The sequence below is a fragment of the Callorhinus ursinus genome, unplaced genomic scaffold (assembly GCF_003265705.2).
Source record: "Callorhinus ursinus isolate GAN/ISIS: 27379988/994484 unplaced genomic scaffold, GSC_fseal_2.0 scaffold114, whole genome shotgun sequence".
In the NCBI taxonomy this organism is placed as follows: Eukaryota; Metazoa; Chordata; class Mammalia; order Carnivora; family Otariidae; genus Callorhinus; species Callorhinus ursinus.
In genome coordinates, this window is record NW_027397176.1 from 991,400 (window position 1) to 1,017,750 (window position 26,351).

General features: G+C 39.3%; 1 protein-coding gene across 3 annotated transcripts in view; it reads right to left on the reverse strand.

Moving 5' to 3' along the window:
• ARHGEF4 (Rho guanine nucleotide exchange factor 4) overlaps positions 1 to 26,351 on the reverse strand; it is a 246,065-nt gene that overhangs the window by 116,421 nt on the left and 103,293 nt on the right. For 2 of the 3 annotated variants that reach the window (XM_025855342.2, XM_073889673.1), the window contains exon 3: positions 8,910 to 9,203. The exons of the other annotated variant lie outside the window; for it this stretch is intronic. In XM_025855342.2, coding sequence (XP_025711127.2) covers positions 8,910 to 9,203 — 294 coding nt within the window. The remainder of the gene's footprint in view (positions 1 to 8,909; positions 9,204 to 26,351) is intronic. 3 annotated transcript variants of the gene reach the window in all.

Genomic DNA, 26,351 nt, shown 5'->3' on the forward strand with positions numbered 1-26,351 from the left:
AAAAAAGTTTCAAAATAAATAAAAAACTCAAATTTAAGAGCAAGAGTTATAAAAACTCTTAGAGGAAAGCATAGAAGTAAATGTTCATAACCTTGGATTTGGTAATGGATTCTTAGACATGACATTAAATTCACAAGAACAAAAGAAAAAATAGGCTAATTGGGTTATATCAAATTAAGTACTTTTGTGCATCAGTAGACACTATCAAGAAAGTGAAAGACAATCTACAGATGGGGGAAATATCTGCAAATCATTTATCCAATAAAGGGCTAGTATCAACTCAACAACAAAAAGACAACCCAACTACAAAATGGGCAAACAACTTGAATAGACATTTTTCCAAAGAAGATATACAAATGTCCAACAAGTATATGAAGATATGTTCAATATTAGTCATTAGGAAAATGCAAATCAAACCACAATGAGGTACCATTCAGGTCCACTAGGCGGTATAATTTAAACAAAACAATACAAGACAGAAAACAACTGTTGGTGAAGATGTGGAGAACTTGCAACCCTCATACTTTGCTGGTAAAAATTTAAATGGTGTGAACAGTATAGAAAACAGCTTGGCAATTCCTCAAAAAGCTAATCATAGATTTGCCGTATGTCCCAGCAATTCCACTTCTAGGTGTGTACCCAAAAGAATAGAAAACATGTATTCAAACAAAAGTTTGTACACAAGTGTTCCTGACAGCACTATTTACAATAGCCAAAAGGTGGAGACAACCCAAATGTCTATCAATGGATGAATGGATAAATGAAATCAAACAAATATATCCATACAATGGAATATTATTCAGTCCTAAAAAGGACTGAAGTACTGATATATGCTATAACATAGATGAATTTCAAAAAGATTATGCTAAGTGAAAGAAGACAGACCCAAAAGGTCATATATTATATGATTCCACTTATATGAAATATCTGAGTAGGTAAATCCACAGGGACAGAAAGTAGATTAGTGTTTACCAGGTCTGAGGAAGTGAAATGGGTAGTGAGTGTTTAATGGCTATGAGGTTTCCTTTTGAGATGATGAAAATGTCTTGGAACTACATAGAGGTGATGCTTGCAAAACCTTGTGAATCTACTAAATGCCACTGAATTGTATAGTTTAACATGGTTAATTTTATGTTATGTGAATTTCATCTTATTTTAAAAAAGGTGGGTATTCATGGATGAGGGAGACTCAGGGATGTGTATAAAACTGCTATTTCATAAAGGAAAAGAAGAAGAAACAGAGTCTGGGATTGGATAAAAGGTATGGTGTATGCACTATTAAGTCATTTTTTAATAGGCTGACAGTCTCATGCAAAAGTCATGGTGCCAAAATGTCCCTAGGGACAACATTTAATTGACATAATATAATTTTAATTAACTTAATTAAAAATATTATATCAGAATGTCATGCTCCTCTATTAATAATAGAGCTAATACTGGGGGGGCGGAGCAAGATGGCGGAGGAGTAGGAGACCTAGATTTCGTCTGGTCTCAGGAATTCAGCTGAATAGGGATCAAACCATTCTGAACAACTACGAACTCAACAGGAGATCAAAGAGGAGAGTAGCAACAACTATCTGAACAGAGAAGCGACCACTTACTGGAAGGTAGGACGTGCGGAGAAGTGAATCCGAGGCGATATTCGGGAGGATAGATGGCGGGGGAGGGGCCTCCGCCGGCCGCTTCTGGCAAGTGATAGAGTTGCGGAGCACAAAATCAGAACTGTTAGAAGTCAACTCCGTTGAGGGACGTCGCTGCAGTGGCTAAGCAGGGGATGGAATCCTCCCGGGACAGTGTGGTCTCAGGACCCTTGGGGTCACAGAAAGACCGGGGGAGCCTGAGTGCGCCAGAGCTCCCAGGTATCGGAGCGGGGAAGCCAGCTGCAGAGACGGAGCCGAGGCGCGGGCTTTCAGCTTGGGGTTGCCATAAACTGTGATCCACGGCCCAGTCAGGCCACTGCTCCTCCAGCAGGGACCCAAAAGGCGGCAGATCCGGGGAGACTCCCCATCCTTCCCAGGGAGGAGCGACGCGGGAATGCACTGCAGGGATCTGCTGGGTTTGGAGACTCCACACGGGGTCGGGTGCCAGAGATAGAAATGCTCGGTCACAGGCCGGGTGAGCACGGAGAGCGGCCAGAGACGGGGGACAAGGGAGTGACTGCTTTTCTCTGTGGGCGCACTGAGGAGCGGGGCCCCGAGTTCTAAGCTCCTCCGGGTGGAGATTGGGAGGCCACCATTTTTGCCCTGGTCCTCCAAGGCTGTACGGAGAGCTTGCAGGGAACAAAATCTCCTGAGATCAAACCCGAGCAGCTTGCTTAGCCCGGACCAACAAGGGCAGGGCAATTCAGCCTCCAGCAAAGACATTTGGAATCCACAGCAACAGGCCCCTCCCCCAGAAGATCAGCGCAAACAGCCAGCAAGCCAAGACCAAGTTTACCGATCAAGGAGAACGGGAGAACTCCAGCGCTAGGGGAATACTGCACATAGAATTCATGGCTTTTTTTTTACCATGATTCATTAGTTCATCAAAGTTAATTTTTGTTAACTGTTTTTTTTTTATTTTTCTTTTTCCCTTTTTCAACCAACATCTTATCAATCTCTTTTTTTAAAAAAAAAATTTTTTTTATTTTTCATTTTTAGAGTCATATTTTATCCCTTCATAGTAGTTACCCTTATTTTTGGCATATATATATAAGTTGTTCTCTCTTTAAAATTTTGAGATACAGTTTCTTCTAACAGATCAAAATATACCCTAAATCACTAGTGTATGGTTCTGTTCTAGTCTCCTGCCTGATCGCATTCTCTCCCTTTTTTCTTCTTTTCTTTTAATCTTCTTTCTTTTTTCAAACAACTTCTTATCTTATCAAGTCCTTTTATAAAACTTTTATAATTTTCATCTTTACACTCATCTTCCATTCCTTCATTGTATCAACCCTTATTTTGTACATATATGTCTTTCTTCCTTTAAAATTTTAGGAGGCACTTTTTTCCAACAGAGCAAAATACGCCCAAAATCTAGTGTGTGGCACTGATCTATGCACTAGCCTGATCATATTTGACCATATTCTGCTTTTTTTGTATTGTTCTGTTTTTGTTTTTATCTTTTTTTTTTCTCTTTCTTTTTTCTTTCTTTCCCTTTCTTTTCCCCTGGTTTCAGGTCTTTTCTGATTTGTATACAGTATATTTGCTGGGGACATTGTAAACCTGTTAGCATTTTGTTCTCTCATTCATCTATTCTCCTCTGGACAAAATGACAAGATGAAAAAAATCACCTCAGCAAAAAGAACAAGAGGTAGTACCGTCTGCCAGGGACCTACTCAATAAGGACATTAGTACGATGTCAGACCTAGAGTTCAGAATCATGACTTTAAAGATACTAGCTGGGCTTGAAAAAAGCATGGAAGTTATTAGAGAAACCTTTCTGGAGAAATAAAAGAGCTAAAATCTAACCAAGTCGAAATCAAAAAGGCTATTGATGAGGTGTAATCAAAAAAGGGGGGCACTAACTGCTAGGATAAATGAGGCAGAAGAGAGAATCAGCAATATAGAAGACCAAATGATGGAAAATAAAGAGGCTGAGAAAAAGAGGGAGAAACAACTACAAGATCACGAGGGCAGAATTCGAGAGATAAGTGATACGATAAGACGAAACAACATTAGAATAATTGGGATCCCAGAAGAAGAAGAAAGAGAGAGAGGGGCAGAAGGTATATTGGAGCAAATAATAGCAGAGAACTTCCCTAATGTGAGGAAGGAAACAGGCATCAAAATCCAGGAGGCACAGAGAACCCTCTCAAAATCAATAAAAATAGGTCAACACCCCGACATCTAATAGTAAAACTTACGAGTCTCAGAGACAAAGAGAAAATTCTGAAAGCAGCTCGGGAGAAGAGATATGTAACCTACAATGGTAGAAACATTAGATTGGCAACAGACCTATCCACAGAGACCTGGCAGGCCAGAAAGGACTGGCAAGATATCTTCAGAGCACTAAACGAGAAAAATATGCAGCCAAGAATACTATATCCAGCTAGGCTATCACTGAAAATAGAAGGAGAGATAAAAAGCTTCCAGAACAAACAAAAACTAAAGGAATTTGCAAACACGAAACCAGCCCTCCAAGAAATATTGAAAGGGGTCCTCTAAGCAAAGAGAGAGCCTAAAAGCAGCAAAGATCAGAAAGGAACACAGACAACATACAGTAACAGTCACCTTACAGGCAATACAATGGCACTAAATTCATACCTTTCAATAGTTACCCTGAATGTAAATGGGCTAAATGCTCCAATCAAAAGACACAGGCTATCAGATTGGATTAAAAAACAAGACCCATCAATATGCTGTCTGCAAGAGACTCATTTTAGACCCAAAGACACCCCCAGATTGAAAGTGAGGGGGTGGAAAACCATTTACCATGCTAATGGACACCAAAAGAAAGCTGGGGTGGCAATCCTTATATCAGACAAACTAGATTTTAAAACAAAGACTGTAATAAGAGATGAGGAAGGACACTATGTCCTACTTAAAGGGTCTATCCAACAAGAAGATCTAACAAATGTAAATATCTATGCCCCGAACACGGGAGCAGCCAATTATATAAGGCAATTAATAACAAAAGCAAAGAAACACATTGACAACAATACAATAATAGTGGGGGACTTTCACACTCCCCTGACTGAAATGGACAGATCATCTAAGCAAAAGATCAACAAGGAAATAAAGACTTTAAATGACACCCTGGACCAAATGGACTTCACAGACATATTCAGAACATTCCATCCCAAAGCAACGGAATACACATTCTTCTCTAGTGCCCATGGAACATTCTCCAGAATTGATCACATCCTAGGTCACAAATCAGGTCTCAACCGGTACCAAAAGATTGGGATCATTCCCTGCATGTTTTCAGACCACAATGCTTTGAAACTAGAACTCAATCACAAGAGGAAAGTCGGAAAGAACTCAAATACATGGAGGCTAAAGAGCATCCTCCTAAAGAATGAATGGGTCAACCAGGAAATTAAAGAAGAATTAAAAAAATTCATGGAAACCAATGAAAATGAAAACACAACTGTCCAAAATCTTTGGGATACGGCAAAGGCAGTCCTGAGAGGAAAGTATATAGCAATACAAGTCTTTCTCAAGAAGCAAGAAAGGTCTCAAATACACAATCTAACCCTACACCTAAAGGAGCTGGAGAAAGAACAGCAAATAAAGCCTAAACCCAGCAGGAGAAGAGAAATCATAAAGATCAGAGCAGAAATCAATGAACTAGAAACCAAAAGAACAGTAGAACAGATCAACGAAACTAGGAGCTGGTTCTTTGAAAGAATTAACAAGATTGATAAACCCCTGGCCAGACTGATCAAAAGAAAAGAGAAATGACCCAAATCAAAAAATCATGAATGAAAGAGGAGAGATCACAACTAACACCAAAGAAATACAAACAATTATAAGAACATATTATGAGCAACTCTATGCCAGCAAATTAGATAACCTGGAAGAAATGGGTGCATTCCTAGAGATGTATCAACTACCAAAACTGAACCAAGAAGAAATAGAAAACCTGAACAGACCTATAACCACTAAGGAAATTGAAGCAGTCATCAAAAATCTCCCAAGAAACAAAAGCCCAGGGCCAGATGGCTTCCCAGGGGAATTCTATCAGACATTTAAAGAAGAATTAATACCTATCCTCCTGAAACTGTTCCAAAAAATAGAAATGGAAGGAAAACTTCCAAATTCATTTTATGAGGCCACCATTACCTTGATCCCAAAACCAGACAAAGACCCCATCAAAAAGGAGAATTACAGACCAATATCCTTGACGAACATGGATGCAAAAATTCTCACCAAAATACTAGCCAATAGGATCCAACAGTACATTAAAAGGATTATTCACCACGACCAAGTGGGATTTATCCCTGGGCTGCAAGGCTGGTTCAACATCCGCAAATCAATCAACGTGATACAATACATTAACAAAAGAAAGAACAAGAATCATATGATCTTCTCAATAGATGCAGAAAAAGCATTTGACAAAGTACAACATCCTTTCTTGATCAAAACTCTTCAGAGTATAGGGATAGAGGGTACATACCTCAATATCATAAAAGCCACCTACGAAAAACCTACAGCAAATATCATTCTCAATGGGGAAAGGCTGAGAGCTTTTCCCCTAAGGTCAGGAACGCAGCAGGGATGTCCACTCTCACCACTGCTATTCAACATAGTATTAGAAGTCCTAGCCACAGCAGTCAGACAACAAAAAGAAATCAAAGGCATCTAAATCGGCAGAGGAAGTCAAACTCTCACTCTTTGCAGATGATATGACACTGTATGTGGAAAACCCAAAAGACTCCACCCCAAAACTGCTAGAAATCATACAGGAATTCAGTCAAGTAGCAGGCTATAAAATCAATGCACAGAAATCAGTGGCATTCCTATACACCAACAACAAGACAGAAGAGAGACAAATCAAGGAGTCGATCCCATTCACAATTGCACCCAAAACCATAAGATACCTAGGAATAAATTTAACCAAAGAGGCAAAGGATCTGTACTCAGAAAACTATAAAATACTCAGGAAAAAAATTGAAGAAGACACAAAGAAATGGAAAAACGTTCCATGCTCATGGATTGGGAGAACCAACATTGTGAAGATGTCAATGCTACCTAGAGCAATCTACACATTCAATGCAATCCCCATCAAAATACCAACCACTTTTTTCAAAGAAATGGAACAAATAATCCTAAAATTTGTATGGAACCAGAAGCGACCCCGAATAGACAGAGGAATATTGAAAAAGAAAAGCAAAGCTGGCGGCATCACAATTTCGGACTTCCAGCTCTATTACAAAGCTGTCATCATCAAGACAGTATGGTGCTGGCACAAAAACAGACACATAGATCAATGGAACAGAATCGAGAGCCCAGAAATGGACCCTCAACTCTATGGTCAACTTATCTTTGACAAAGCAGGAAAGAATGTCCAATGGCAAAAAGACAGTCTCTTCAACAAATGGTGTTGGGAAAATTGGACAGCCACATGCAGAAGAATGAAACTGGACCATTTCCTTACACCACACACAAAAATAGACTCCAAATGGTTGAAAGACCTATACGTGAGACAGGAGCCCATCAAAATCCTAACGGAGAACACAGGTAGCAACCTCTTCGACCTCACCCGCAGCAACTTCTTCCTAGAAACATCACCAAAGGCACGGGAAGCCAGGGCAAAAATGAACTATTGGGATTTCATCAAGATAAAAAGCTTTTGCACAGCAAAAGAAACAGTCCACAAAACCAAAAGACAACCGACAGAATGGGAGAAAATATTTGCAAATGACATATCAGATAAAGGGCTAGTATCCAAAATCTATAAAGAACTTATCAAACTCAACACCCAAAGAGCAAATAATCCAATCAAGGAATGGGCAGAAAACATGAACAGACATTTCTCCAAAGAAGACATCCAAATGGCCAACAGACACATGAAAAAGTGCTCAACATCGCTCGGCATCAGGGAAATCCAAATCAAAACCTCAATGAGATACCACCTCACACCCGTCAGAATGGCTAAAATTAACAAGTCAGGGAACGACAGATGTTGGCGGGCATGTGGAGAAAGGGGAACCCTCCTACACTGTTGGTGGGAATTCAAGCTGGTGCAACCCCTCTGGAAAACAGTATGGAGGTTCCTCAAACAGTTGAAATTAGAGCTACCATTCGATCAAGCAATTGCACTACTGGGTATTTACCCCAAAGATACAAATGTAGGGACCCGAAGGGGTACGTGCACCCCAATGTTTATAGCAGCAATGTCCACAATAGCCAAACTGTGGAAAGAGCCAAGATGTCCATTGACAGATGAATGGATAAAGAAGATGTGGTATATATCCACAATGGAATATTATGCAGCCATCAAAACGAATGAGATCTTGCCATTTGCAACGACGTGGATGGAACTGGAGGGTGTTATGCTTAGTGAAATATGTCAATCAGAGAAAGACATGTATCATATGACCTCACTGATATGAGGAATTCTTCATCTCAGGAACAAACTGAGGGTTGCTGGAGTGGTCGGGGGTGGGAGGGATGGGGTGGCTGGGTCATAGACATTGGGGAGGGTATGTGCTACGGTGAGCGCTGTGAATTGTGCAAGACTGTTGAATCACAGATCTGTACTTCTGAAACAAATAATGCAACATATTTTAAGAAAAAAGAAAAAGAAGAAGATAGCAGGAGAGGAAGAATGAAGGGGAGTAAGTCAGAGGGGGAGACGAACCAGGAGAGATGATGGACTCTGAAAAACAAACTGAGGTTTCTAGAGGGGAGGAGGATAGGGGGATGGGTTAGCCTGCTGATGGGTATTAAAGAGGGCACATTCTGCATGGAGCACTGGGTGTTATAAACAAACAATGAATCATGGAACACTACACCAAAACAAATGATGTAATATATGGTGATTAACATAACAATAAAAAATAAAAATAAATAAAAAAAATAATAGAGCTAATACTGCCCAGTGTCTAACACAGTGCTTGACACAGACTAGGTCCTCAGTAAATGGTAATTACTACAGAAAGGCTTGAGGGCTGGCCCTGCCTTCTTCAGTTCTGCTCCAGTACCTTGCAAAGGGCTGGACACAGGCACAGACACACTGCAGCGAGGGAAGAAGAGCCATAACCCTTGGCTCTGGGACATGCCACTATGAAAAGTCTCTCCTGCAGGCTGTGCTGGGGCGGAGGGGCTGGAGAGGGGCATCATGGTTCTGTATCCAGAGGGCCCAAGGGTAACAAGCTATAGCACAAGACAGAGTCAGGGGAGAGCTCAGGAAATGCAAACAGCTGCAGAGGAAGAGGGGATAGCAGGCCACGACTGATGACACATGGCATGTGAACAGCTTACTTGGATTCCATCTTTATGTGCTATCCCCTTGTGCATCTTCCTTTCAACCTGGACCTGCTTCTTCAACCTCCTTCTTTGCATCTTCTCCAGCCACAGGTCATCTAAACTGATGCGTGGGTGACGACGAATGATGCTCCTGGGTTGTGAAGGAGTCTCCCTGGGGACATCCTCTGCAGAGACGGAGGGGAGGGTCCATGCCACCCTCTCAGTGGTAGAGAATGGCTCTATGTGAAAAGCTTTCTGACTGTGGGAGCAACTGGGCTTCATGCCTTGTTCTTCCCACCGCATGTGGTTCTGGAGAGCAGAGAGGAGAACATATCAACTGGGCACAGTGTCCTTTTTCTGCTCAGATTTTTGGGTATTACCCCATCTTTTGGTTAATCCCCAAAATACAGATGCCAGTGAAATACTCTGTTCACAGTAATTTTGGAAAATGTGAAGATCAGGAATAAGACAAATCTTGTTTCTGTTAAAATCTACACTTCCAAGACTATTTCAAAAAATCAAGTCTTCTACCTTGATCAAAGAAAGTCTTGAAAGTAATCACTGAACTTGGCATGCTCATTAGAAACTTTTTAAAGGTCAATAGCTGGGGCAAAAGCTTTTGCTTAAACAATATCCCCTGAGAACAGAATTTGAACACAAACACACTCAGGCACTTCTTACTTCTTTCTTGGCACAGACATTAACTCAATGTACACACAGCTGCACCTTACCTGTGCTACCCTCATTTTGTCTCAGTTTAGTTATCCACTCAGACACTGTAACTGCATTCAAAATAAAATTTGTCCCTCCTAACAGAATACTTCAGATTTGTGTTGACATGGCCATCCTTTCTGTTCTAATCAACCCACAGGCAGGGAAATGAAGCTCTTTTGTTCACAGGTGTTCTTCAAGTCCCATGACCCCCGCCCCCACCCCACCCTGGAGGACACCTCTTTCACAACACTTCTTTGGAATGTCATCCCCAATACTTTGTGTATAAATAATATAAAATAATGGTGGAAACAAAGGTGAAATTTCTTTTAACTATTTTAAGAGTCTGCCTTAAATAATGTATACATACACGTATGTATATATATGTATGTATGCACACACTTCCATGGGAAGAGAGAAGAACGCAGAAGAGGAGCATGGGGGAGCATTATTGTTTCTTATGGTTTTGGGGTACAGCCTGGGAACTCGGACTTTTCAAAGTTCTCCAGGTGATTCTAATATGCACCCAAGGTTTAAAAATCACTGTTCATTTTGGTTTTTTAGCTCCCAAATATTGCTCTAAGTTTAAAAAGTGTTTTCATTTAGTTTTCTCTCCCCAACTCCACCATGGGTTAGAAACAGCTGGTGTATTATCCTACAGATAGAGTCTTGGAAAGCTTCAGCGATTGCCTGAGTTCACACAGCTCTGTGTGTCTTCATATTGTGATTCTAAACCCCATGTCCATTCCCTATTCTACATTGTATAAATTCCTGTTGTTTCATAGGTAGATAGAATGACTCCATAAAAAGCAAGGACAATACCTCAGACTCTTTTATAATTCTCAAAGTCCCCCCAAAAGGAATGGATGTTAATTAAGTACATCTGTATGCAAGGCTCCCTTTTATGCACTTCACACTTACTTTTATGCACTACTTACATTAGATAAAGAAGGTGGATCCTCCTAATGCCATTCAGCAAGTAAACGACATTAAGCCTTCTGGAAGGAAGCTAGCAACCTGACACTGGCGCTTCCACAAGAATGCAACTTACTGCCACTAAAGATGAGGTCACTTATTTTCAAGTTAGAAGGCAACTTGGACTTTTGCATCACACCACTCCCTAGCCTTCTATCAGCCTGTACCTGAGTTGTTGGCTGGGGTCTCTTCATGCCACCATGACAGCTTTATCCTCAACTTTTCTCTCATCGTAACTTTAGAACATTAGCACTTTTATATCTTGGTTCTGGGCCATTGGAGAGAATGCTGGCTGGAGACTGAGTGTCTAAGTGCAAAGTTTACCTTGATTTTTTCTGTATGCTCAATAGAAAAGAGTTAACTCCCCTCCCACCCCTTTTCCTACCTTGGGAGCCTGCTAGAGTCATATATCCATTTACTTACCAAAGAGCTTTGCTCTCAGGAAAAATGGTCTTATTCTGAGGCCATTAATTAGAGTAGCAAACTCTTCTTGTGAGTGGGCTAGACTTAGTGACTCACTTCTAATGAACAGAATATGGGAGAAGGGATGGGATGCCACTTCTGAGATTATGTTATAGAAAGGCTGTGGCTTCATTTTGGGGGGCCTCTCATGGATCCCCTTGCTCTGCAGGAAGCCAAATGACATACTGTGAAGAGTGTTATGGAGAGGCTGATGTGGCAGGAAACCGATGTCTCCAGCCAACAGACAGCAGGGATCTGTGACCTGTCACAGAGCAAGCGTGGAAGCAAGACATCCTGCAGTCCAGCCTTGGATGTGAGTGCTGCCATTGCCAAAACACTGACTACAGCCTTGTGAAAGACTCTGAGCCAAAGGCACCCAGCTAAGTCAGGCTGGTCATGCAGCAATGGATAACTCATACTCTTGGGAACCTGCTAGAAGTACACATTTTCAAGCCCGATCAAGACTTTTCTGAATTAGAAGTTCTAGGGGTGGGGCCAGCAATCTGTTTATAATGCCCTCTAGGGATTATGTTGCAAGGGTAGTTTAAGAATTGCTGTACTAGAGAGACGGGCAAGTAAGAGAGAGGCAAGGCAGATCAGGCTGTTGTGTGCTCCTCATGCATCCTAGGGTGGAGGGTCAGGGAGCAGACTGTGGGGTTAGATAAGCTGAGTTTGAATCCTGGCTGTGGCTCTTAACAGCAGTGTGGCTTTGGGCAACTTTCCTTAACTTCCTCTCTATTTCTCTACCTTAAAATGGCAATATTAATACCTCTCAGAAAAGTTATCAGAATTAAATGAGAGAATATACATATAGCACTTAGCATAATGCCTGTCACATATATATTGCATCAATATATGGTAGCCAACACTGCTGTTTTTATTAATAAGTAGACAAGGCTGAGAGGGCTGTGGTGGTAATACAGTCTTATCTCTCTGGAATGATGTGTTTTCAGGTCCTACTTCAGCACTTCACTATAAACATGCTACTCAGCATTAAACTCATTCTCTGATTTTTCATTTTTATTTTGAAGAATCTTAAAATTTTTATTTGGGGAAATTTCTAGTATAAATCTGTAATTCTCTTTGTAGTATTGGATACAGATAACCCAAGAGTATGAATTATCCATTGCTGCATGACCAGCCTGACAGTACAGATTAGGTTTATTCAGTTTGCATCCTTGTAAAGTAAACTTGTTATCCACAAATGAACAAGATGCTCTCCAAATATCTCTCTATTTAATATCAGACATTTCATCAGCCAGCACAAGCAAGGCAGAAAGCAGTAAGATAGAAAAGACAACTTCCTTGTAAGGAAAAAGCAATTTAAATGACATCATCAGAAACCATGGAGGCCAGAAAGAAGAGGTACAACATTTTTCAAGTGTCGTTTTTAAAGAAAACAATTGTTAATGAAGAATCCTATATGCAGTGAAAATATTCTTCAGGAATAAAGGAAAAATCAAGACATTCTCAGAGAAAGGAAAACGGAATTTTTACCATCAGATGTACCCTTAAAAATAGTTAAAATATGCAACAATCAGACAAGAAGAAATAAAAGCATTCATATTAGTAAGGAAGAAGTAAAACTGTCACAATTTGCAGACAAAATGATATTATATATAGATAACCATAAAAAATCCATCAAAAAACTATTAGAACTAATAAATAAATTCAATAAAGTCACAGGACACGGAATTAATTAGCAGAACTCTGTTGCATCTCTATACAAATAATGAATTAGCAGAAAGAGAAATAAGAGAATATTTCCATTTATAATTACATCAAAAAGAATAAGATAACCTACTAATAAATTTAACCAAGGAGGTGAAAGACCTGTATGCTGAAAGCTAGAAGACAATGATGAAAGACATTGAAGATGACACAAATAGGTAGAAAGATATCCCATGTTTATGGATAATAAGAATTAATCTTATTAAAATATCCATACTATCCAAATCAATCTACAGATTCAATGTAATCTGTCAGAATACTAGTATCATTTTTCATATAACTACAACAAATAATCCTAAAATTTGTATGGAACCACAAAAGACCCCAAATAAGCCAAAGCAATATTGAGAAAGAAGAACAAAGCTGGAGATTTCAAGATATACTACAAAGCTATAGTAATCAAAACAATATGGTACGGGCACAAAAACAGATGGATAGACCAATGGAACAGAATAGGAAGCCCAGAAATAAACCCACACTTACATGGTCAATTAGTCTATGACACAGGAGGCAAGAATATACAATGGGGATAAGTCAGTCTCTTCAATAAATGGTGTTGGGAAAACTGGACAGCTACATGCAAAAGAATGAGATTGAACCAGTTTCTTATACCATACACATAAATAAACTCAAAATGGTTTAAAGGCCTAAATGTCAGACCTGAAACCATAAAACTCATAAAACAAAACATGGGCAGCAAATTCTTGGATATTGGCCTTAGTAATATTTTTCTGAATCTTTTTCCTCAGGCAAGGGCAGCAAAAGCAAAAATAAACAATTGGGACTACACCAAACTAAAGAGTTTTTGCACAGCAAAGGAAACAACAAAAAGGCAACCCACTGAATGGGAGAAGACATCTGCAAATGATAGATCTGATAAGGGGTTAATAGCCAAAATACATAAAGAACTCACGCAATTCAACACACACACAAAACAAATAATCCAATTTAAAAATGGGCAGAGGGGTGCCTGAGTGGCTCAGTTGGTTAAGCGACTGCCTTCGGCTCAGGTCATGATCCTGGAGTCCCGGGATCGAGTCCCGCATCGGGCTTCCTGCTCAGCAGGGAGTCTGCTTCTCCCTCTGACCTTCTTCCCTCTCATGCTCTCTCTCTACCATTCTCTCTCTCAATAAATAAATAAAAATCTTTTAAAAAAATAAATAAATAAATAAAAATGGGCAGAGGACCTGAATAGACATTTTTTTCTAAAGAAGATATCCAGTTGGCCAACAGACATATGAAATGATGCTCAACATCATTAATCATCAGGGACATGCAAATCAAAGCCACAATGAGATACCACCTCACACATATCAGAATGGCTATTACCAAAAAGACAAAAAATTAGTGTTGGTAAAAATGTGGGGAAAAGGGAACCCTGATGCACTGTTGGTGGGAAGGTAAATTGGTGCAGCCAGTATGGAAAACAGTATGGAGGCCCCTCAAAAAATTAAAAATATTCCTTATATTCCACATATGAGTGAAACCATATGATAATTGTCTTTCTGCTTGACTTATTTCACTTAGCATGATCCCCTCCAGTTCCATCCATGTCAATGCAAATTGTTGGTATTCATCCTTTCTGATGGCTAATACTCCATTGTATATATGGACCACATCTTCTTTATCCATTCATCTGTTGAAGGGTATCTCGGCTCCTTCCACAGTTTGGCTATTGTGGACATTGCTGCTATGAACATTGGGGTGCAGGTGCCCCTTCTTTTCACTACATCTGTATCTTTGGGGTAAATACCTAGTAGTGCAATTGCTGGGTTGTAGGGTAGTTCTATTTTTAGCTTATTGAGGAACCTCCATACTCTTTTCTAAAGTGGCTGTACCAACTTGCATTCCCACCAACAGTGTAAGAGGGGTCCCCTTTCTCCACATCCCCACCAATATTTGTTGTTGCCTGTCTTGTTAATTTTAGCCATTCTAATGGGTATGAGGTGGTATTTCATTGTGGTTTTGATTTGTATTTCCCTGATGCCAAGGGATGTGGAGCATTTTTTCATGTGTCGGTTAGCCATTTGCATGTCTTCTTTGGAGAAGTGTCTGTTCGTGTCTTCTGCCCATTTCTTGACTGGATTTTTTGTTTTTTGGGTGTTGAGTTTGATAAGTTCTTTATAGATCTTGGATACCAGCCCTTTATCTGTTATGCCACTTGCAAATATCTTCTCCCATTCTGTAGGCTGCCTTTTAGTTTTGTTGACTGTTTCCTTTGGTGTGCAGAAGGAAGTCTCAGTAGTTCATTTTTGCTTTTACTTCCCTTGCCTTTAGAGACGTGTTTTGCAAGAAGTTGCTGTGGCTGATGTCAGAGATGTTACTGCCTGTGTTCTCCTCTAGGATTTTGATGGATTCCGGTCTCACATTGAGGTCTTTCATCCATTTTGAGTTTATCTTTGTGTATGGTGTAAGAGAAAGGTTCAGTTTCATTCTTTCACATGTGGCTGTCCAATTTTCCCAGCACCATTTGTTGAAGAGACTGTCTTTTTTCCATTGAATATTCTTTCCTGCTTTGTCAAAGATTAGTTGACCAAGAGTTGAGGGTCCATTTCTGACTCCAGAAAACAAACTGAGGGTTACAGAAGGGAGGGGGGCAGAGGGATAGGGTAACCAGGTGATGGGTATTAAGGAGGGCATGTGTTGTGATGAACACTGGGTGTTATATGCAACTAATGAATCGTTGAACACTACATCAAAAACTAATGATGTACTATATGTTAGCTAATTGAACATAATAAAAAAAAACAATGTTTACTGAATAAAAAAAAATTAAAAACAGAACTACCATTTGATCCAGTAATTCCACTTCTGAGTATTTACCTGAAGAAAATGAAAACACTAATTTGAAAAGATATATGCAGCCCTGTGTTTATTGCAGTATTATTTACAATACAATATAGGAACAGCCCAAGTGTCATCCACAGATGAATGTTAAAGAAGATGTGGTATATATACACAATAGAATATTACTCAACCTTAAAAAAGAATGAAATCTTGCCATTTGTGACAACATGGATGGACCTCGAGCGTGTTATAGTAAGTGAAATAAGTCAAAGACAAATGTCATATAATATCAGATATATTTGTGGAATTTAAGAAACAAAACAAATGAACAAACAAACAAAAACTAGTAACAGATTCATAAATATAGAGAACTGGTGGTTGCCAAAGAAAAGGGTGGGGGATGGGTAAAAAGTGAAGGGGATTAAGAGGTAGAAACTTCCAGGTATAAAATAAATAAATCCCAAGGATAAAAAGTACAATATAGGGGATATAATCAATAATATTGTAACAATTTTTATGGTGACGGATGGTAACTACACTTATTATGGTGAGAATTTCATAATGTATATAATTGTCAAATCACTATGTTGTCCACCTGAAACTAATATAACATTGTATATCAGCTATACTTTAATTAAAAAATAGCTAAAGAATGTATTGAAACTGATGATAAAAGTAAGAATTTTTCAACAAACATCAGGAAAGAAAAAGAACAATGTAAAGGGTAAAAATATGGATAAATATAACAGACATTCCTTCTCCTCTTGAGAATTCTAAGTTATGTTTTGATGTTTGGAACAAAAATTATAACATTACCTGATGTGATTCTCAATATATTTAGAGGAAATATTTGAGATAATTATATTATAAACATTGTTTGAACTGGTAAAATGTCCATACCAATCAACCTTGGTAAGTTGTATATATACAATGTAATATCTAGACAACCACTAAAAAAAATTACAAAAAGAAATTCAAATATGCTAAGGATACATAAAAATGGAATTCTCAAAAATATTCAAGTAACCCACAGGACTGAGGGAAAAAGAACACAGAAATAATAAACAGAAAACAGAAAAAATAAAAATAAAAAGGCAGACTTAAGCCTTAAGAATTACTTTAAATGTAAACAGTCAATAGTATATGGTTAAAAGACCAATTAAAAACAGAGAAAGACAAAGTGGATTAAAAACCCAACCAATATATGCTGGCTGTAAGAAACTCATTTCAAATATAATGATGCAAGTAGGTTGAAATAAAAAGGATGGAAACGTGGCTAGTGAGCACATGTAGAAAGCCAGACCAACCTGCAGGCAAGGGACAGAACACAAGCTTGAAGTTTTAGCACCACCTTTTGGAAAACAAAAGGGGGAGTGCAAAGCCTTTTGCTTTGCAGGATCAGCAGAAGGCATATAAACTTAAGAAACATGCCAGAAGAGGGTATAAGAAGCATGGAACAGACTGAGAAATCCTGAGAATCACTAGCATAGCTGACAGCGGGTATTTCTATCCTGAAAGCAGTAAGTAAATCCTGGAGGAGGTGACTACAACTTTACATGTGAAGATAGCAATGAAAAACTTCAAGGAATATGAAAAATTAAAGGAAAATAACGTTCCCAAGGATCACAATAATATTCCATAATCTACCCCAAAGTCATGGAAGTCTGTAATTTCCCTGGTAAAGATTTAAAATAACTTTTAAGGAAACTCAGTGAGCTACAAGGAAACAGAGAAAGACAATTCAAAGATATCAAGAAAAGAGAGGCGCCTGGGTGTCTCAGTCAGTTATGTGTCTGACTCTTGGTTTCAGCTCAGGTCATGACCTCAGGGTCATGATCTGAGGGTCGCGAGATGCAGCCCTGTGTTGGGCTTCATGCTGGGCATGGAGCCTACTTAAGATTCTCTCTCTCCCTTTCCCTCTGCCCCTACCCCCCCCCCAGCTCATGTGCTTGCACTCTTTTTTTTTTTTAAGGATATCAAAAAAGCAATATATGAATAAAATGAGACGTTCACAGGGGTAATTTTTTTAAACAAATAACAAAATAATTCTTTTTTAAAAAAGATTTTGTTTATTTGTCAGATAAAGAGAGCATGAGCAGAGGAAGGGGCAGAGGGAGAAGCAGGCTCCTTGCTAAGCAAGGAGCCTGATGAGGGACTTGATCCTAGGACCCTGGGATCATGACCTGTGCCAAAGGCAGACGCTTAACTGACTGAGCTACCCAGGCATCCCAAGAATGAAATAATTTTCAACAAAGTAGGTATAGAGGGATGTACCTCAACATAATATAAGTTGTATATGACAAGCCCACAGTTAACATTGTATTTAACAGTGAAAAGCTGAAAGCTTTTCCTCTAAGATCAGGAACAAGACAAGGATGTCCACTCTCCCTACTTTTATTCAATATAGTACTGGAAGTCATAACCAGAGCAATTAGGCAAGAAAAAGAAATGAGGCATCTAAATAGGAAAAGAGGAAGTAAAACCATCAGTATTCACAGGTGACATCTTATATATACAAAATCCCCAAGACTCACCTAAAAAACTATTGGAACTATTCAGAACTTCAATAAAGTTGAAGGATATAAAATCAACACCTAGAAATTAGTTGCATTTCTCTACACTTATAATGAAACATCTGAATAAGAAATAAAACTATCCTGGGTGCCTGGGTGGCTCAGTCATTAAGCATCTGCCTTTGGCTCAGGTCATGATCCCAGGGTCCTGGGATCGAGCCCAGCATTGGGCTTCCTGCTTTGCGGGAAGCCTGCTTCTCCCTCTCTCACTCTCCCTGCTTATGTTCCCTCTCTCACTGTGTCTCCCTCTGTCAAAAAAAAAAAAAAAAAAGAAAAGAAAAAAGAAAGAAAACTATCCCATTTACAATAGCATCAAAAACAATAAAATACCTAGGAATAAATCTAACCAAGGAAGTGAAATATCTGCACAATGAAAACTAGAAGACATTGATGAAAGAAATTAAAGGAGACACAAATAAATGGAAAGGTAGTCCCTGTTCATAGATCAGAATAGTTGATATTGCTAAAGTGTCCATACTACCTAAAGCCACCTACAGATTCAATATAATCCCTTTAAAAATTCCAATGGCATTCTTCACAGAAATAGAAAAAAACAATTCTAAAATTTGTACTGAACCACAGAACACCCCAATAGTCTAAACTATCCTGAGAAAGAACAAAGTTGGAGGGATCACACTTCCAATTTCAAATTATACTAGAAAGCCATAGTAATAAAAACAGTATGGTACTGGCACAAAAACAGACACACAGACCAATGGAACAGAATAGAGACCCCAGAAATAGCCCAGCTAATATCTGACAAGGCAGCCAAGAACATCCAGTGGGGAAAGGACAGTCTCTTCAATAAGTGGTGTTGAAAAACTGGACAGCCACATGCAGAAAAATAAAATTGGACCCCATCTTACATCACTCACAAAATTAACTTGAAATGGATTAAACATGTAAACAGAAGGTCTGATCCAGTAAAACTCCTGGAAGAAAACATAAGGAAGAGACTCCTCGACACTGATCTCAGCAATGATTTTTCAGATATGACACCAAAAGCACAAGCAATAAAAGCAGAAGTCAACAAATGAGACCATATCAAACTAAAAAGGCTTTGCACAGCAAAAGAAACAACTAAATGAGAAGACAACCTACAAAATGGCAGAGAATATTTACAAACCATATATTGGATAAGGGGTTAATATCCAAAATATATAAAGAACTCCTACAACTCCTACAATAAAAAAAGAACAAAACAATCCGATTTAAAAAAAAATGGGCAGAAGAACTGAAAGAACACATTTTTCAAAGAAGACATACAAGTGGCTAGCAAGTAGATGAAATGATGCTCAGGGACATGTAAATCAAAACAACAATGAGATATCACCTGTTAGAATGGCTATCATCAAGAAGATAAGAGATAACAAGTATTGGCGAGGATGTGGAGAAAAGGAACACTATGCACTGTTAGTGGGAATGTAAATTTGTGCAGCTACTATGAAAATAGTATGGAGGTTCCTCAGAAAATTAAAAATAGAACTACCATATTATCTAGCAGTTCCATTTTTGGGTATATATCCAAAGGAAATGGAAATAGGATATTGAAGAGGTATTTGCACTGCCATGTTTATTATAGCATTATTCATAACAGTCAAGATAGGGAAACAACCTAGGTGTCTGTCAGTGGATGAATGGATTAAGAAGATGTGGCATACATATAGACAGTGGAATATTATTCAGCCATGGCAAAGAAGGACATCCTGCCATTTGTGACAACATGGATGGAGCTTGAAGGCATTGTGCTAAGTGGGATAAGTTAAACAGAGAAGGACAAACACTGTATGATATCACTCATATGTGGAATCTGAAAAAGCTGAACTCATGGAGTCAGAGAGTAGAATGGTGGTTACCAGGGGCTGGGGAGTAGAAGAATTGGGTGATGTGGTTAAAGGGTACAAACTTGTACCTGGTAGACGAATAATCCTGGAGATCTAATGCACAGAATAATGATTATAATAATGACAATAAAAATACCATATTATAAACTTCAAAGACGCTAAGAGATGAGATCTTAAATGTTCTCATCACAAATGACAGAGATGTTAGCTAAAGGAGGTAATCAAATTGCAATATATAATTCCATCAAATCAACACATTATACACCTTAAGCACATGTGGTGTTAAGTATTATCTGATTAAAAAAAAGAACTCTCAATACTCCACTGTAAAAAGTAACAACTCAGAGAATGAGGAAGACATAAAGAGACAGTTCACTGAAGAAGATATATATGCATGGCAAATGCTATAGGCTGAATGTCTGCCCCCTCCATTCATATGTTGAAATCCTAGCCCCCAGAGGAGGTGGGGCCTTTGGAGGTGATTAGTCCAGAAGGGCAGATCCCTCCTGGATGGAATTAGTGCCCTGATAAAAGAGGCCCCAGGGAGTTCCCTTATTCCCTCCCGCTTGTGACATTAGCATGAGAAGAGGGCCATCTAGGACTTGGGCTCTTACTAGACTCCAAACCCACCAGCACTTTGATCTTGGATTCCCAGCCTCCAGAACTGTGAAAAGTAAGTTTTCTGTTCTTTTTTAAGCTACCCAGTCTGTGGTATTTTGTTACAGCAGCCTGAGTGGACTAAGACAGCAAATAAGCACATGAAAAATGTTCAACATCACTAGCCCTTAGGGAAATGTAAATCATAATCACAATGAGATACTGCCACATGCTTATTAGTACACGAAAAATGAAAAACATCAAAATTCCAAATGTTGGCAAGGATGCAGAGAACCGGATCTCCCATACATTGATGGTGGAAATGTAAAATGGTATAGCCACTCTGGAAGAATTTGGCACTTTGTTAAAAAACTAAAAATATACTTACCATACAACTTAACAAGCACACTGATGGGCATTTCTCCCAGAGGAATGAAAACTGTTATCCACCCAGAAACCTGTTCATGAATGTTTATAGAAGCTTTACTTGCAATAGCCCCAAGCTGGACACAACCCAAATGTCCTTCAATAGGTAATTGGTTAAGGAGAAAAACAGTAAAGACACACCATGAAATAGTATTCAGCAATAAAAATGAACTATGGATACACACAATAGTTTAATAAAAATCAATGGATTTATACTGAGTGAAAAAGGCCATTCACAAAAGGTAACATTTTTGAAATGACAAAATCATAGAGATGGAGATAGATTCATGGTTGCAGGTAGTCAGGGAAGGGGGGGAGGGTGTGACTGTAAAGGAGTGTAGCATGAGGGTAATGGAATAGTGTCTACCAGGCTAATGGTAGTAGTCATATAAATCTACATGTGTGATAAAATGACATAGAGTCATACACCCATTCTACCAATGCCAGTTGCTGGCTTTGACGTTGTTCTATAGTTACATAAGGTGTTACATTTGGGGGGCGCCTGGGTGGCTGAGTCGGTTAGGCATCTGCCTTTGGCTCAGGTCATGAACCCAGGGTCCTGGAATTGAGTCCAGAATCAGGCTCCCTGCTCATCAGGGAGTCTGCTTCTCTCTCTCCCTCTGCCCCTCCCCCTGACTTGTGCACATGTGTGTGCTCTCTCTCTCTTTCTCTCTCTGTCTCAAATAAATAAAAAATCTTGAAAAAAGATGTTACATTTGGGGAACTGGATAAAGGAAGAGCACACTGGACCTCTCTATATTATTTTTCAACTTCCTGTGAGTCTATAATTGTTTTAAAATAAAAAGTTTTAAAAAGAGCAAGAAGGAACAAGAAAAAGCAACTTTAATTAAATAAATATGTGCTAACAAAAATTTAAAAATAAAAAATAAAGTTTTAAAACAATAGCAACAATATCAAACCAAAACAAGAATTATAAGATTATAAGGTTCATTATTGATGGAGATATGGAGAAATATAAAATGCTACTGGAAATATAAAATATTTTTATTTGACAGAGAGAGAGTGAGCACAAGCAGGGGGAGTGGCAGAGGGAGAGGAAAAGCAGGCTCCCTGCTAAGCAGGGAGCCTGATGTGGAGCTCAATCCCAGGACCCTGAGATCATGACCTGAGCCAAAGGTAGATGCTTAATGGACTGAGCCACCCAGGTGCCCCTGGAAATATGAAATATTGTAGCCTTTTTGGAGGAGAATCTGGAATCTATTAAAATATAAAAATGCTTATGATCTTTGGCACTTCCATTCAAGACTCTCTACTAGTCTTCTATAAGTTTATATATAAAATGGTGTTTACTAAAGGAATATTTGCAGGTTTCAGGAACAGGAAAAGTGTGTAGCTATCTATGGGGAAAAAAAAGGAGCAAATTTTGAAACGCTCACAGTACAGAATATTATGCAACCATTACTTACAATTACAAGTACCTTGGGAATATTTCCATGAATGTTGTTAAGGGATAAGTTTAAGATACAGGCAAGTGTGTTTGTATAGGAGTGTATGGATGTATGCATATATGTATTTATGTATGATTATAAGAGTGTGGAGAAAATATAGAATGTCATTCACTAGGCTGGAGGTATGGGCTAATGGGAGACCACAATGAAGTGATGCTGAGGTAGGAAGATGGACAGTGTTAGCATCTATGATTAAAAATAGCAAGAGTGATATTCTGTTTGTATCAAATTATAGGTGTGGTTTTGTTTGAGTGTGTTTATATAAAATGAAGAATAAAATAATGGTCACCAAAATATCAGGCTGATTACCATAAAATGGTAGGATTACAGAGAATTTTTTGTGTTCTCTACATTTTTATGTATTGTTGGAATTTTTTGTAATGAGCACGTATTATTCATATAGGCAGAAGAAAGCCATTTTTATTACAAAATAAAATTAGAGAACATTGAAAATATTCAATAGGAGGGCTGGAAATATATTTGAGAAAATCTCTCCTCCCCCCAAAATAAAATGAAGATATAGAGATGAAACACAGAAATAGTAAGAATATTAAAGCTTTGTCAAGGAATTACAACCTCTAACAGGAGCTCCAGGGGGTAAAGGAGAGAAGGAAATTATCAAATTAATAATACATAATTTTTTTCTGGTATTGAAGGTTAGCAGACTCCAGATTTAAAGGGTACACTGAATGTTTAGCACAATGAATAAAAAGAAACTCACATCCAGAATTTCACTAAAAAATTCCATAACACAGGAATAAAAGAGAGAACCTAAAAGCTTCTAAAGAAAAAACAAACAAAACAAACCAAGCCATACCGGGCCGCCGGAACAATGTTATTGCCCTTTTCACCAGTGGCGTTTGATATTAGAACATAATGTTGTGACGCCTTCACTTTTTCGAAGGGTCATTTTAACCTGGAATTCTATACAAAGCCCAACTATCCATCAAGTATGAAAATTAAAAGGGTATTTTTTTTCCAGACATGCAAAAACTAAAAACAATCCCTCCTACATACCTTTTCTTAGGAAGCTAGTGGGGGATGTTCTTGAACACAATAAAGGAATAAAGGAAGACCCAGGATCCAAGAAACAGGAAACCAGAGAAGAAAGCTATGTAGAATTCCTGGGAACAACTAGTCCAAATTACAGCAGGAGGTCGGAGGGCTCTGGAAGGAAGGTGTCTAGGAGAAAGGAGAGACTTGATAGAATGCTGACATGTTTGAATATTTGGAAAATAGTTAATAAGTGATCTTATAGTCAGATTTAAGGATAGATTTATAGAAAATCACATATATGAAAAATTCAACAATTATTAACTACAGAAAAAAAAAAGTCATTGTAGACTATTGCTTGGATTTGCATTCAAGAATATTTTCATATCCATAAGGATATAAACACTTGTTACTGACTTAACTCTATACTGGAAAGATGGTATTAGAAGGATGGGAAAGGAGATGGGATGGAAGGCAAGATGCTGAATCTTCATGATTATCAAAACTGGAAGTTAATACATAATATTTTTAACTCAAAATAGCAGTTTGAAATTACTATTAAAACCTAACTTGGTTGTCTCTGGGCAGGGGAGGAACGAGCCAGATGGCTGTCATTTCCAGAGGAAGTCTTCTAACCTCTCACTACTGCTCATGAAGGGGAGGACCAGAAGTTACAGCACCTGGACGCTTGTCAGAACGCAAACCTCAGGCATCACCCAAACATATGAATCAGGACCTGCACCTCAACAGAGCCCAGGTGATTTACATGTGCGTTAACGTTTGAAAAGCATTAACTAACATTTGATTTTATCACTATGTGCATGCATAATTTTGATAATTTTAAAAAAGTAAAGGGGATAAAAAAGAGGGAGAATAAAACATTTTGAGAAGCTTATCTGCACAGATGTTCAACATAGCCTTATTTATGTTAAAAATTGGTAAATAGGGAGGACTAGGAAAGATGGCGGAGGAGTAGGGGACCCTATTTCAACTGGTCCCCGGAATTGAGCTGGATATCCACCAGACCACTTTGAGCACCCACGAAACCAGCCTGAGATGTAAGATCTGGATCTCTACAAACAGAATATCACAGGCAGTTGGTTTCCAGGTACGAAGTGGGGAGCCCTGATTCCGCAGGCATTTATTGGAGGATAAACAGCAGCGGGAGGGAGACTGTCTGTGGGGATGCTACACCGCCCGTGAGCGACCGCCTCACGCCCTGGGGACTGGGCACAGACTCACAGACCGGTAGCGGTGGGGAAAGGACTTTAGGGCAGCCCCCAGGGCGGAAACCCAGAGCGGTGGGGTTGCATATGTGAACTGGGAGCAGCCGGAGATTTTAGAAGCACAAAGAGCAGAGACATGCCCTGACCTGGAGGCAGGACTGGGAGCACTGCAGAGGGGCTAACAACCCAGGTCGCTGCAGCACGGACAGAAACAGAGACAGTGTGGCCTGGAGAGCTCACTGAAGAACAGACTGTGGTCTCTCTGCTCTGAGGCAGAGGGTTGGAAACGGTCTCTTCTGCTCTGACTTGCGGAAGAGACGCGGAAAGTCGCCACGGAAAGCCACCAGAGAACAAAAGTCCCAAAAACTGATCCCCGCTGAGCCCATCCCCCCACGGGGGGGAGGCCAACTCCACCCAAACAGGGTTGCCTGAGTAACAGTGCAGCAGGCCCCTTCACCAGAAGAGAGGCTGGGAAAACAAGAGGCCAGCAACTCTTAGATCCCAAGAAAACAGGTGCATCTTGCTTAGGTTCTGGTCAATAATTTGGACTCTATACATTCCCTCAAACACCCATCAACAGAATGACTAGGAGGAGGGGCCCCCAAAATAGAAAAGACTCAGAGATTATGACTTATGCTGCAGATTTACAAATGGATGCAGATATAACCAAGATATTGGAGATGGATTCAGGCTAGCAATTGTGAAGACAATAGTTAGAATGGAGAAATCAATTAATGGCAACATAGTCTCTAAGGGCAGAAATGAAAGCTGAATTGGCAGAACTTAAAAATGCTATCAATGAGATCCAATCCAATCTAGATAATCTAACAGCTGGGGTAAGTGAGGCAGAAGAACAAATAAACGACCTGGAAGACAATATAATAGATAAAAAGGGAAAAGAGGAGGCCAGGGAAAAACAACTCAGAATCCATGAAAATAGAATCAGAGAAATAAGTGACACCATGAAGCGTTCCAATGTCAGAATAATTGGAATCCCCAAGGGAGTGGAGAGAGAGAGAAGACTAGAAGATGTATTGAGCAAATCATAGCTGAGAACTTCCCTAATCTGGGGAATGAAACAAACATTCGCATCCTAGAGGCAGAGAGGACCCCTCCCAAGATCAAGGAAAACAGGCCAACACCCCGGCATGTAATAGTAAAACTTGCAAATCTTAGAACCAAGCAAACCATCTTAAGGGCAGTTAGGGGGAAGAGATTCCTTACGTACAGAGGGAGGAACATCAGAATAACGTTAGACCTATCGACAGAGACCTGGCAAGCCAGAAAGTCCTGGCAAGACATATTCACGGTACTAAATGAGAAGAACACGCAGCCAAGAATACTTTATCCGGCTTTCATTTAGAATGGATGGAGAGATGCAGAGCTTCCACGACCTGCAGAAACTGAAAGAATATGTGACCACTAAGCCAGCCCTGCAAGAAATATTAAGAGGGGATCTATAAAAGGAGAAAAACTCCAAGAGTGATATACAACAGAAATTTACAGGGACAATCTATAAAAACAATGTCTTCACAGGCAACACGATGACAATTAATTCATATCTTTCAATAATCACTCTCAATGTGAATGGCCTAAATGCTCCCATAAAACGGCACAGGGTTGCAGATTGGATCAAAAGACAGGACCCATCCATATGCTGCCT